The sequence below is a fragment of the Macaca mulatta genome, chromosome 15 (genome assembly GCF_049350105.2).
Source record: "Macaca mulatta isolate MMU2019108-1 chromosome 15, T2T-MMU8v2.0, whole genome shotgun sequence".
Taxonomy (NCBI): Eukaryota; Metazoa; Chordata; class Mammalia; order Primates; family Cercopithecidae; genus Macaca; species Macaca mulatta.
The window spans coordinates 65,571,078-65,584,391 of record NC_133420.1 but is presented as its reverse complement, the minus strand read 5'-3'; the positions used below and the strand labels follow the sequence as shown (position 1 = coordinate 65,584,391).

The 13,314-nt window shown below is 45.9% G+C and overlaps 1 protein-coding gene across 2 annotated transcripts in view; it reads right to left on the bottom strand.

Annotated features, from left to right (window-relative positions):
* DCAF12 (DDB1 and CUL4 associated factor 12) overlaps positions 1-13,314 on the bottom strand; it is a 39,433-nt gene that overhangs the window by 19,038 nt on the left and 7,081 nt on the right. For both annotated transcript variants that reach the window (XM_015117537.3, XM_001098198.5), the window contains exons 3-4: positions 2,374-2,580; positions 1,481-1,541 (exon numbers count right to left, since the gene is read on the bottom strand). In XM_015117537.3, the coding sequence (XP_014973023.3) occupies positions 1,481-1,541; positions 2,374-2,580 (268 nt within the window). The remainder of the gene's footprint in view (positions 1-1,480; positions 1,542-2,373; positions 2,581-13,314) is intronic.

Here is a 13,314-nt window from a genome sequence, read left to right as displayed (position 1 = left end):
GCAAGCCTGGGTGACAAAATGAGACACTGTCTCAAAAAGAAAACAAAACAACCCACAAAAAAAAGTGGTTATATCTGGATAGAGATCTTCTGGGTGGTCCTTACTTCCTTTTTTTAAATCTATCTATCTATCTATCCTTTTTTTTTTTTTTTCTTTTTGAGATGGAGTCTCATGCTGTCGCTCAGGTTGGAGTGCAGTGGCACCATCTCAGCTCACTGCAACCTCTGCCTGCTGGGTTCAAGCAATTCTCCTGTCTCAGTCTCCTGAGTAGCTGGGACTACAAGCGCCCATGACCACACTCAGCTAATTTTTTGCACTTTTAGTAGAGACAGGGTTTCACCATGCTGGCTAGCCTGGTCTCAAACTCCTGACCTTGTAATCTACCCACCCTGGCCTCCCAAAGTGCTGGGATTACAGGTGTGAGCCAACACGCCCAGACTATATATATATTTTTTTTTTTTTTGAGACGGAGTCTCGCTCTGTCGCCCAGGCTGGAGTGCAGTGGCGCGATCTCGGCTCACTGCAAGCTCCGCCTCCCGGGTTCACGCCATTCTCCTGCCTCAGCCTCCCGAGTAGCTGGGACTACAGGCGCCCACAACCGCGCCCGGCTAATTTTTTGTATTTTTAGTAGAGACGGGGTTTCACCGTGGTCTCGACCTCCTGACCTTGTGATCCGCCCGCCTCGGCCTCCCAAAGTGCTGGGATTACAGGCGTGAGCCACCGCGCCTGGCCCCCAGACTATATTTTAAAATTTTCTTTTTTTTTTTTTGAGACAGAGTCTTGCTCTGTGCCCAGGCTGGAGTGCAGTGGCACAATCTCAGCTCACTGCAAGCTCCGCCTCCCAGGTTCACACCATTCTCCCGCCTGAGCCCCCCATGTACCTGGGACTACAGGCGCCCGCCACCACACCCAGCTCATTTTTTGTATTTTTAGTAGAGACCGGGTTTCACCGTGTTAGCCAGCATGGTCTCAATCTCCTGACTTTGTGATCCACCCACCTCGGCCTCCAAAAGTGCTGGGATTATAGGCATAAGCCACTGTACCCAGCCTATTTTAAAATTTTCTTACAATAAATGTGTATCACTTTTACACTAAATAAAAAAATTATTATTCTATAGGGCCACCCTCTGTCATGTAGGCTGGAGTGCACTGGCATGATCACAGCCTGATGCTGCCTGGATCTCGTGGGCTCAAGCAATCCTCCTGCCTCAACCTTCTGAGTATCTGGGACAACAGGTATGCAGTACCATACTCAGCCAATTAAAAAAAATTGTAGAGATGGGGTCTCATATGTTGCCCAGACCAGTCTTGAATCTTGGGCTCAAGTGATCCACCCACCTCAGCCTCCCAAAGTCCTGGGATTATAGGCATGAGTCGCCGCACCCAGCCAGGCTATTTCCTATCACACTACTATCCCTTTTCAATCTCTAGCCCCCAATCCCTGCCACATCAAAAGCTCCCTGTAAAAGGGCAAATTTACCCGACACTGCCATAGTGTCGCTGATCCATGCGATGGAAAAGATCCAGTCCTTGTGTCCATCCTTGGAGAGCAGGGAGGAAAACAAGAAATTAGTAAAATAAGTATTGTAATAAACTCTCTATTTTTGTAAAATTACAACTCTGATCTCTGGTGGTCTCAACCCATAGAGAATGATCAATCTTTATCTTCTATCTTGAGGAGCTCAAAGCTGGAATGAAATTGGCACTACTGTGGGTAGTGGACACATAGCTCTTGCCTTCTACCTCTGGGTCCCATCTTCTATCTGGAACTTTCTTCTTCCAGACATCTAGGTATCTACATGGCTTGTACCTCATTTCTTTTAAGTCTCCCTATTCCAGTATCATCCTATCAATGAAACTTTATCTTCTGATACAGCATCCTCCACCTCACTCTCAGTCCCTTTATGCTGCCTTTATTCTTCTCCATGGCACTTATCACACTCTGACATATTACTGGTAATTATTAGTTTATATGGCTTATATTTTGGTTTACATGTCACCCTCCACTAGAATGTAGGCTTCAAGAGGACAGGGGCTTTATCTGTTCTGTTCACTGCTGTGTCTCAAACCATGTCTCAAACAATGCCTAGCCATAGAAGACTGAATAAATGCCTGGCGAATGAATGGATGATTTAGTAAACTCTGCTACTCTCTGAGTATGGGCAGTGGGAAGTATGTGGACACTATGGATTCAAATGCAACCCAATAGTGTTGGTCCCTGAGATGTGCTGCTTGCCCCTTTATCAAACATACACTGTGCCCTATGAGGAGTCCAGTCCCCACTCTGGGCTGCTGAGAGGAGGGTCCATGTTAACCACTGAGACCCGTTTAAAACCAAGGCTCTCCCCAACTACAACTACTGGGAAAACTTACATCTCCTACACACACAGGATCCAGTGTAGGTAGTCGATAGATGGCAAGACTGTTGGGGTTGTCTCCTCCAGTGGCTAGCAGTGTTCTAGAAGGATTCAGCTCGATGGCATGGATACCACAGCCCTGCTGGGTCACACCTCCAGGTTCCCGGTCTTTCAGAATTGGGATCTTGGTGATCTGGCTTGTCTGGACATCTACTACAAATAGCTACAAGAAGAAATAGATACAGAAGCTGAACATAGTTCCGATTTAACATGGCCAATACAGGGTATAAACATCCTTTTGTTCAACTGTTCATCAACATTTAACTAACATCTACTACATGTTAGACCCTAGGAATTACTAAAGGCATGGTCAGGACTACTAATGAAATGAAACATGAAATAAGTCAATATAACACAGTATTAGAGATAGGAATAATATGCTACATGAACACAGATTAGGAAGTAGTAAATTCTGCCTGGGATTCAGAGGTTTCCAAGAGGCCTTGTATTAGAGCAAGACCAACAGGTTTCTGTCGGTTTGGGCATATTTCACACATTGAATACTCACCTAACCATGCACACAAACTTTTAAACAAAACACAATTCCCAGAACACATCATGGTTACTAATATACCTATTAATATTACTAAGTTTTCTGGAATGACCTGAGACATACGACACGGAAGAATTATTAATATCTCATGGCTGTTCTCTATACACACACATCCCATTCAGTTCTATTCCTCCCTGCCTTTGCTCTTGCTACTACCTCTGCCTGAAAGACTCTCTTCCACCTCTTTACCCTCTAAGATTCAACTTAGACACATGCTTTATGGAAAAATCAGTCTTAGAGAAAGGACAGCCCTTATAAGAGTCAAACTCTTCACATGATTCAACAGTTCATTCCTTCAGACACTCACTTCTTTGCCAGTACTGTTCTAAGTGTTATGAACACAGTTATGAATGAGAGAAATAATATCTGCCCTAATATATATACCTTATAGCCTAAGAGGCTGAAATAAAATCCTATCAGCAATTCTCATGGTGAAGCCAAACATGTCAAACCTTTACATAAATAAACCTGCTGCTTGCACAGAAGATCTATGAAAGCAGAAACTAGGTGAGTCTTAAGTTTAAAATATAAAAAGGGCCGGGCGCGGTGGCTCATGCCTCTAATGCCAGCACTTTAGGAGGCCGAGGCGGGCGGATCACCAGAGGTTGAGTTTGAGATCAGCCTGGCTAATATGGTGAAAATCCTACTAAAAATACAAAATTAACTGGGCATGGTGGCACATGCCTGTAATCCCAACTACTCGGAAGGCTGAGGCAGAAGAATCACTTGAACCCAGGAGGCGGAGGCTGCAGTGAGCGAGGATCGAGCCACTGCACTCCAGCCTAGGCAACAGAGTGAGACTCGGTCTCAACAAAAAACCAAAAACAAACACACACACACACACACACACACACACACACACACATATATGAATGAAGTGGACAAGGTGGCAAGTGCCTATAGTCCCAACTACTTAGCTACTCAGGAGGCTGAGGCATAAGGATCACAAATTGAGCCCAGCCTGGGCAAAACAGCAAGACTCTGTCTCAAACAAACAAATACATATATGTATTTTATGTATATATTTTTATATACATATATTTTTTTTTTACTAGGAAAATGGTTTCATTGAAGTGTCTTTAGAGCTGTGATAGCAAGACATGAAGAACAAGTGCACACACAGACATGGCTATCACAGAACAGACTGTGGGTGAATAAAAAGTTCACACCACTTCTTCCCTTTACCCAGTAACAGAAGGCTCTAGGCCACCTCCTCACAGGCCCACTCTTCAGACTCTCTCTCCTCCTCAGCTGTGGTATCCTGTACTTGGACACATTCATGTTGCTTGCAGCCTCAGGGAACTCCATCTTGTCCATGCCACTGCCCATGTACTAGTGCAGGAAGGTTTTGTGCCAGAACATGACTATGAACTGTTCCGAGATGCACCTGAACAGCTCCTAGATGGCTGTATTGTTGCCAATGACAGTGGCAGCCATCTTTAGCCCCCAGGGTAGAATGTTACAGACAGCTGTTTTCGCCTTGTGGGGGATTCAATCAACAAAGTAGCTGCTGTCCTTGTTTTGGAGATTAAGCATTTACTTAACCACGTCTTCCATGCACGTATGGTCCCCGAACATAGCAGCTGCTAAGCAACAGCCACAAAGGGGGGGTCCCAGGCAGCCATCACATTCTTGGCATCAAACATCCGCTGGATTGGCTTGGGCACCATTGGGGCTCAGTACTGCTGGCTGTCCTGGATGGTCGGCAGGGCGAAGCCAGACATGAATAAGTGCAAGCGGGGAATAGGGCCATATTCATGGCCATTGAGCTCGCCCTGGAAGCTCAGGCAGGTGGTGACCCCACTCACAGTGCAGACAACAGGTGGCTCAGGTGGGTGTGGGCAGTTTTAGGGTTCGGAAGCAGATGTCTTAGAGAGCTTCCTTATCAATGCAAAAGGTCTCATCTGTGTTTTCTGTGAGCTGGTGGACTAAGAGGGTGACACTGTAGGGCTCTAGCAACATGTCCAACACCTTGGGAGGGGGCATTACACTGGATACATAAATATTTAAATTATATATAATATGCACTTTATATATTTAAATATATATTATATATATTTATTAGAGACAGAGAGAAAGAGAGAGGAGTAACTAGAAGAGTGTCAGACAGAGACTGAGTGGGAGCAGGGGGAAGAAGGAGACAAACCACTCCCAAAATGGCAACTACCTGAGAGCAGCAGACTACTGGCCTAACTGGCATCATTACTTATGCATCCCACAAGCATGTGAAACTCAATATGCCAAAAACCAGTCACCTTGCTCCTCAAATTGCTAACTTTCCTAACGCCACCACTATCTACCTTGTCACTCAAGTGTGGATTTTATCCTAGATTACTCCTCTTCCCTCATTTCCATCATCCTAGTCCTGCCAAACCTACCTCCTAAATATTCTTACAGCTGGCTCCTTCCTCTGCTTCCTCACTTATCACTTCTCCTTGGACAACCACAATTAGTCTTTGTGCCTTCAGGCAACACCGCTATCAAATTTAATCTATTATAAGCAGATTCATTTTCCTAAAAATGGAAATCTTCCCATGCCAGTCCCCAACTAAAAAACATCCTATGACTCCCTGTCACCTAAATCTGAGATACTTAGCATGGCATTAAGACTCTCCTCATGGCCAGACTTTGGAAGGCCAAGGAAGAAGGATTACTTCAGCCCAGGAGTTTATGACGAGCTCAGGCAGCACAGTGAGAACTTGTCTCTACAAAAAATCAAAAAATAAGATGGGAGGATTACTTTAAGCCCAGAAGGTCAAGGCTGCAGTGAGCCGTGATGGTGCCACTGCACTCCCACCTGGGTGACAGAGCAAGACCCTGTTTCAAAAAAACAAAACAAAACCAAGAGTCTCCTCAGTCCAGCCCCTACTATATTCACGTCTTGCCATAGACTTCAAACTCTAGAAATAATTGGTTATAAATATCATACATGAAAAATTCTTCAACGAAATATAATTATTTTGTTCCATGCACATGCTGTTCACAATGCCAGAAATGCTTCTCCTACTCTTTTCTGTTTTTTTTTCCTTTGAGACCAAGTCTTGCTCTGTCGCCCAGGCTGGAGTACAGTGGCATGATCTTGGCTCACTGTGACCTCTGCCTCCTGGGTTCAAGCAATTCTCCTGCCTCAGTCCTCCAAGCAGCTGGGACTACAGGCGTGCACCACCACGCCCAGCTAATTTTTGTATTTTTTTTTTTTTTTTTTTTTTGAGACGGAGTCTCGCTCTGCCGCCCAGGCTGGAGTGCAGTGGCCAGATCTCAGCTCACTGCAAGCTCCGCCTCCCGGGTTCACGCCATTCTCCTGCCTCAGCCTCCCGAGTAGTTGGGACTACAGGCGCCCGCCACCGCGCCCGGCTAGTTTTCTGTATTTTTTAGTAGAGACGGGGTTTCACCGTGTTAGCCAGGATGGTCTCGATCTCCTGACCTCGTGATCCGCCCGTCTCGGCCTCCCAAAGTGCTGGGATTACAGGCTTGAGCCACCGCGCCCGGCCTTAATTTTTGTATTTTTACTAAACACGGGGTTTCACCATATTGGCCAGGCTGATCTCAAACTCCTGACCTTGTGATCCACCTGCCTCAGCCTCCCAAAGTGCTGGCATTACAGGCGTGAGCCACCGCACCCAGCCTCTCCTACTCTTTTACCTGGCCAGCGTGTACTTATCTTTCATGATTCAGTTCAGACACGTCCTCGTGGAATATTCTCTAAATGTCCAGGCTGATTAAGTGTCTCTCTTGTAGGGTCCCAAGATATCCCTCTACCCACAACACTTAGACCATATCACACTGATTTAAAATACTACTTATTTGTCTTCCTCGTAAAGCTATTAACTCTCTCCCAATTCTAAGTGCAGAGAATTTATCTTATTTGACTCTACAATCTTACCCCAGCTACTACTTAAGCATTTACAACAGTCACCTTTCAGAAGGCCTGCCCAACTAATGTAGTAGGCCCCCATATCGCTGTGAGGGTGAGGCTCTGTAGCTGTTTATTTGATATAAGCCTAGACCCCGTGATCACAGCACAGTCTAGAGGGAGTTTCAGGAGAATCAGTCCAAAGGCTAGACTGGACTAGGCCATTCAGATTCTTTAGGGAATGTATAACTGGCTGGTGGTACTAGACCAAACTTCCTGGGTGGCCACTTTTTACCAAAGCCAGTCCTCGGAGAAAACTTAAGACATGAAGCATGGGCCAGGCACAGTGGCTCATGCCTGTAATCCCAGCACTTAGGGAGGCTGAGGCAGGCGGATCACTTGAGGTCCGGAGTTCAAGACTAGCCTGGCGAACATACTGAAACCCCATCTCTATTAAAAATACAAAAAAAAATTAGCTGGACGTGTTGGCGGACGCATGTAATCCCAGCTACTCGGGAGGCTGAGACAGAAGAATTGCTTAAACTCAGGAGGTGGAGGTTGCAGGGAGCCGAGATCATACCACTGCACTCCAGCCTGGGAGACAGAGTGAGAGTCCATCTCACAAAAAAAAAAAAAAAAAAAAATTTGCTGGGCATGGTGGTGTGCACCTGTAGTCCCAGCTACTTGGGAGGCTGAGGCAGGAGAATCGCTTGAACCCGGGAGGCAGAGGTTGCAGTGAGCCAAGATAGCGCCACCGCACTCCAGCCTGGCGACAGAGCAAGACTTTGCCTTTAAAAAAAAAACCAAAAACAAAAAACTATATATATACACATACATACATATATATACATATGGCTTGTAATACCAATTTTAGGAACTTACACTGAGGAAATAGTGATGGGTGAACAGTTTGAACTACTGTACATCTTTTTTAATTATAGAGACAGGGTCCCACTATGTTGCCCAGGCTGTAATAAAATCCTCCTGGGCTTAGGCAATCCTCCTGCCTTAGCCTCCCAAAGTGCTGGGATTACAGACATGAGCCATCATACCTTGCCACTACATACCTTTAACAGCGATAAGGTAGTTCACTGCATGAATATACTAACATTAATTGAATGAACTCCCTACTATTGAACACTTATACCATGTCCAAATTTTAGTAATACAAAACATGGCAATGAACATTCTTTTATTGAAATCCAGGGCCGCCTCTTAGTACTGGGGCATAAGGAGGAAAAAAATTAAATAAATAAATCCAGGGTTGGGTGCGGTGGCTCATGCCTGTAATCCTAGCACTTTGGGAGGTGAGCAGATCACCTGAGGTCAGGAGTTCAAGACCAGTCTGGCAAACATGGCAAACCCTGTCTCTACTAAAAATATAAAAATTAGCCAGGCGTGGTAACAGGTGCCTTCAATTCCAGTTACTTGGGAAGCTGAGGCAGGAGAATCGCTTGAACCCAGGAGGGGGAGGCTGCAGAGATCGCGCCACTGAACTCTAGCCTGGGCGACAGAGAGTCCATCTCAAAAATAAATAAATAAATAATACAAATAAATAAATAAATCTGGCTGGGCACAGTGGCTCACACCTGTAATCCCAGCACTTTGGACGGCCAAGGCAGGCAGATCACTTGAGGTCAGGAGTTCAAGACCAGCCTGGCCAACACGGTGAATGAAACCCTGTCTCCAATAAAAATACAAAAATTAGCCAGGCATGGTGGCGTGCGCCTGTAGTCCCAGGTACTTGGGAGGCTGAAGCAGGAGAATCGCCTGAACTCAGGTGGCAGAGGTTGTAGTGAGCCAAGATGGCACCACTACACTTCAGCCTGGGCAACAGGGTAAGACTCTGTCTCAAATAGTAGTAGTAATAATAAATAAATAAATAAATAAATAAATAAATCCGACTAGGCACGGTGGCTCACGCCTGTAATCCCAGCACTTTGAGAGGCTGAGGCGGGTAGATCACCTGAGGTCAGAAGTTTGAGACCACCCTGGCCAACATGGTGAAACCCCATCTCTACTAAAAATACAAAAATCAGCCGGGCACAGTGGCGGGTGCCTGTAATCCCAGCTACTAGGGAGGATGAGGCAGAAGAATCGCTTGAACCCAGGAGGCGGAGGTTGCAGTGAGCCGAGATCGTGCCCCTACACTCCAGCCTGGGCAATAGAGCAAGACTCCGTCTCAAAAATCAATCATCAATCAATCCACGTGTCTGTGCTATGCCAAGATCTTAGACACTCTGAGCTGTGAATCTAAACTGTTCCTACACAAGATGGGCTACACCACTAGCTAGCTAAGATAAGTAATGGTACTTCATAACAGGTCTTGAATTCTGATGTTTCGCTACAGAATCATGACTTCGTGGAAGGAGGGCCACATTAGGATTTACAATTATTTTGGATTTAAGTGACATAATTTTTATAAGCTTTACATCTGGCAGTAAATTGATTTCTAATCCTTGATTTTTTTTTTTTTTTAATGGAGTCTCGTTCTGTTGCCCAGGCTGGAGTACAGTGGCACCATCTCAACTCACTGTAACCTCTGCCTCCTGGGTTCAAGCGATTTTCCTGCCTCAGCCTCCCGAATACCTGGGACTACAGGGGCACGCCACCACGCCCAGCTAATTTTTTGTATTTTTAGTAGAGACGGGGTTTCACCGTGTTAGCCAGGATGGTCTCCTGACCTCGTGATCCGCCTGCCTCGGCTGGTCAAAGTGCTGGGATTACAGGTGTGAGCCACCGCGCCTGGCCTCTAATCCTTGATTTTGGAGGTCTCTGTTAAAAATGAACTGAGTCCTAAAAGCCAGTTTTGGCAAGACACCTTGATTTTACCTAGTACCCACCAAAGTCACCACATAAACTCTGACAACATACAACGGTGGTTTAGCTACCTTAAGCATCTATCTAAACAAAAATTTGTTAAAAATAAATTCTTGCTGGGCGCAGTGGCTCATGTCTGTAATCCCAGCACTTTGGGAGGCCAAGGCGGGCGGATCACCTGAGGTTGGGAGTTCAAGACCAGCCTCACCGACATGGAGAAACCCCATCTCCACTAAAAATACAAAATTAGCTGGGCGTGGTGGTGCATGCCTGTAATTCCAGCTACTCAGGAGGCTGAGGCAGGAGAATCGCTTGAACCCGGAGGTGGAGGTTGCGGTGAGCCAAGATTGCTCCATCACATTCCAGCCTGGGCAACAAGAGCGAAACTCTGTCTCAAAAAAACAAACAAACAAAAAAGAAATTATTCTTAGGCTGTTAAATCAGAACCCTATTTTGTATTGCTTTTATATGCTTACAAATCCCATCACCTATTTCCAATCTGAAAAATAAAAAGGGAAATAAAAGGATTGGTCCAATAGTCTGATTTCATAAGAATCTTTATTTCTTCCTATGGAAGATGGAAATTGATTTCTTTTTTTTCGTTTTCTTTCCAAGATGGAGTCTCACTCTGTCGCCCAGGCTGGAGTGCAGTGGCTCAATCTCAGTTCACTGCAACCTCCGCCTCCCGGGTTCAAGCGACTGTCCTGCCTCAGCCTCCCAAGTAGCTGGGACCACAGGCATGCGGCATCATGCCTGGCTAATTTTTGTATTTTTAGTAGAGATGGGGTATCACCATGTGGGTGGTCTCGAACTCCTGGCCTCAAGTGATCCACCTGCCTCAGCCTCCCAAAGTGCTAGGATTACAGGAGTGAGCCACTGCGCCCGGCCTGAAATTGATTTCTATATACTCAAGGATGCTAATAGTTAACGTGTAAGTTATTCAGGAGAAAATCTCTACACAGGAAACTTTCAGGTTTTTGTTCCCTGGTGACATTTCCAGGTATAAGGCCTTCTACTCAGAATTAACAGGGAGCTTTATCCCTAACTTGCAAACTACTGGAGAGCAGAGATTATAATTACATATCTGGTATATGAAGATATTACAAACTCTCAACAATAGTGTTAAATAATGATAATATGGCCGGGCGTGGTGGGTCACGCATATAATCCCAGCACTTTGGGAGGCAGAGGTGGGGGTCAGGAGTTCGAGACCAGGCCGGCCAACATGGCAAGACCCTGTCTCCACTAAAAATACAAAAATTAGCTGGGCATGGTGGTGCATGCCTGTAATCCCAGCTACTTGAGGGGGCTGAGGCACGAGAATCACTTGAACCTGGGAGGCGGAGGTTGCAGTGAGCCAAGACTGTGCCACTGCACTGCAGCCTGGGCAACAGAGTAAGACCCTGTCTCAGAAAAGAAAATAATAATAATAATATCGCTTTTATCTCACACATACTTCCTAAGTGTAACAGCATTAAGACTTGAGGACCGGCCGGGCGCGGTGGCTCAAGCCTGTAATCCCAGCACTTTGGGAGGCCGAGACGGGCGGATCACGAGGTCAGGAGATCGAGACCATCCTGGCTAACACGGTGAAACCCCGTCTCTACTAAAAAATACAAAAAACTAGCCGGGCGCGGTGGCGGGCGCCTGTAGTCCCAGCTACTCGGGAGGCTGAAGCAGGAGAATGGCGTGAACCCGGGAGGCGAAGCTTGCAATGAGCTGAGATCCGGCCACTGCACTCCAGCCTGGGCGGCAGAGCGAGACTCTGTCTCAAAAAAAAAAAAAAAAAAAAAAAAAGACTTCAGGACCAAGACCATACGGTTGTGTATTTGCCCATCGAGAATCAAAAGCCCTCTCCAGGGGCTATTTTGAGCTCCAAAAAACTCACTGTGTGACTAAGAGAAGCAACTCCTTTTGTTGCATATTCTACTACTGTATTTTTGAGTGCCTACTTCAGTCCTTCTCACCATCATTTTTTAGGATAAGAAAATGCAGGTTCATCTAGCTGAAACAACGATTTTAAAAGATGAGTGTTTATTGTACAAACAACACTTTATCAACAATACAGAAATTTAAAATGCAAGAAAGATCACTCAGAACCTTCTCTCTTTTAAAATCTGTTTTTCAGGGCCGGGCGCGGTGGCTCAAGCCTGTAATCCCAGCACTTTGGGAGGCCGAGGCGGGCGGATCACAAGGTCAGGAGATCGAGACCACAGTGAAACCCCGTCTCTACTAAAAATACAAAAAAATTAGCCGGGCGTGGTGGCGGGCGCCTGTAGTCCCAGCTACTAAGGAGGCTGAGGCAGGAGAATGGCGGGAACCCGGGAGGCGGAGCTTGCAGTGAGCCGAGATCGCGCCACTGCACTCCAGCCTGGGCAACAGCGTGAGACTCGGTCTCAAAAAAAAAAAAAAAAAAAAAAAAAAAAATCTGTTTTTCATTTGTCAGGTTCCTGTTTAGCCTTCAACCACATACATATTATAATTGTGCACAGCTATTATCAGCAGAGACAGGATTTTGTATCTCATTTCATTAAACATATTGAATGCTTTGCACATTACAGTCTCCATAATTATGTTAATGTCTGCATAATACCATCCAGATTTGATTTATCACAATTTACTTAAGTATTCAATTGCTAGTATTTAGATTAAGTAGCTTCCAATTATTATCTTGTTAAAAACGACTTTTCCTTTGGATAAATTCTCAGGTATGAACATTTTAGGTGAAAGGGTATAACATTTTTAGGCTCTTCTTTCAACAGATACTATGTACTTTCGTGTTTTTTTCTTTTTTTGAGACAGGGTCATGTCCTGTCACCTAGGCTAGAGTGCAGTGATGTAATCCCATTTAACTGTAGCCTCGACTTCCCAGACTCAAGCCATCCTCCCACTTGAGCCTCCTGAGTAGCTAGGACCAAAGGCACAAGCCACCATGCCCAGCTAATTCTTAAATTTTTTTGTAGAGATGGGGTCTCACTACATTGCCCAGGCTGGTCTTGAACCTCTGGGCTCAAGTGATCTTCCTGTGTCGGCTTCCCAAAGTGCTGGATTACAGTCATGAGCCACTATGCCCAGCCAATACTGGCCAACATGGTGAAACCCCGTCTCTACTAAAAAACACAAAAAAATTAGCCAGGCGTGGTGGTGGGCGCCTATAATCCCAGCTACTTGGGAGGCTGAAGCAGAAGAATCACCTGAACCTGGGAGGCAGAGGTTGCAGTGAGCTGAGACCGAGCCACTGCACTCCAGCCTGGGCAACAAGAACAAAACTCAGTCTCAGAAAAAAAAAAAAAAAAAAAGGGCCAGGTTGATGGCATGTGGTATAGTCCCAGCTACTCAGGATTCTGGGGCAGGAGGATCCCTTGAGCCCAGGAATTTGAAGCTGCAGTGAGCCATGACTGCACCACTGTACTCCACCTTGGGTGCAAAACCCTGTCTTGAAAAAGAACAAAGTGGCCGGGCGTGGTGGCTCACGTTTGTAATCCCAGCACTTTGGGAGGCTGAGGTGGGCATATTACATGAGGTCAGGCGTTTGAGACCAGCCTGGCCAGCATGGTGAAACCCCGTCTCCACTAAAAATACAAAAATTAGCCAGGCATGGTGGCATCTGCCTGTGGTCCCAGCTACTTGGGAGGCTGAGGCACAAGAATCGCTTGAACCTGGAGGCAGAG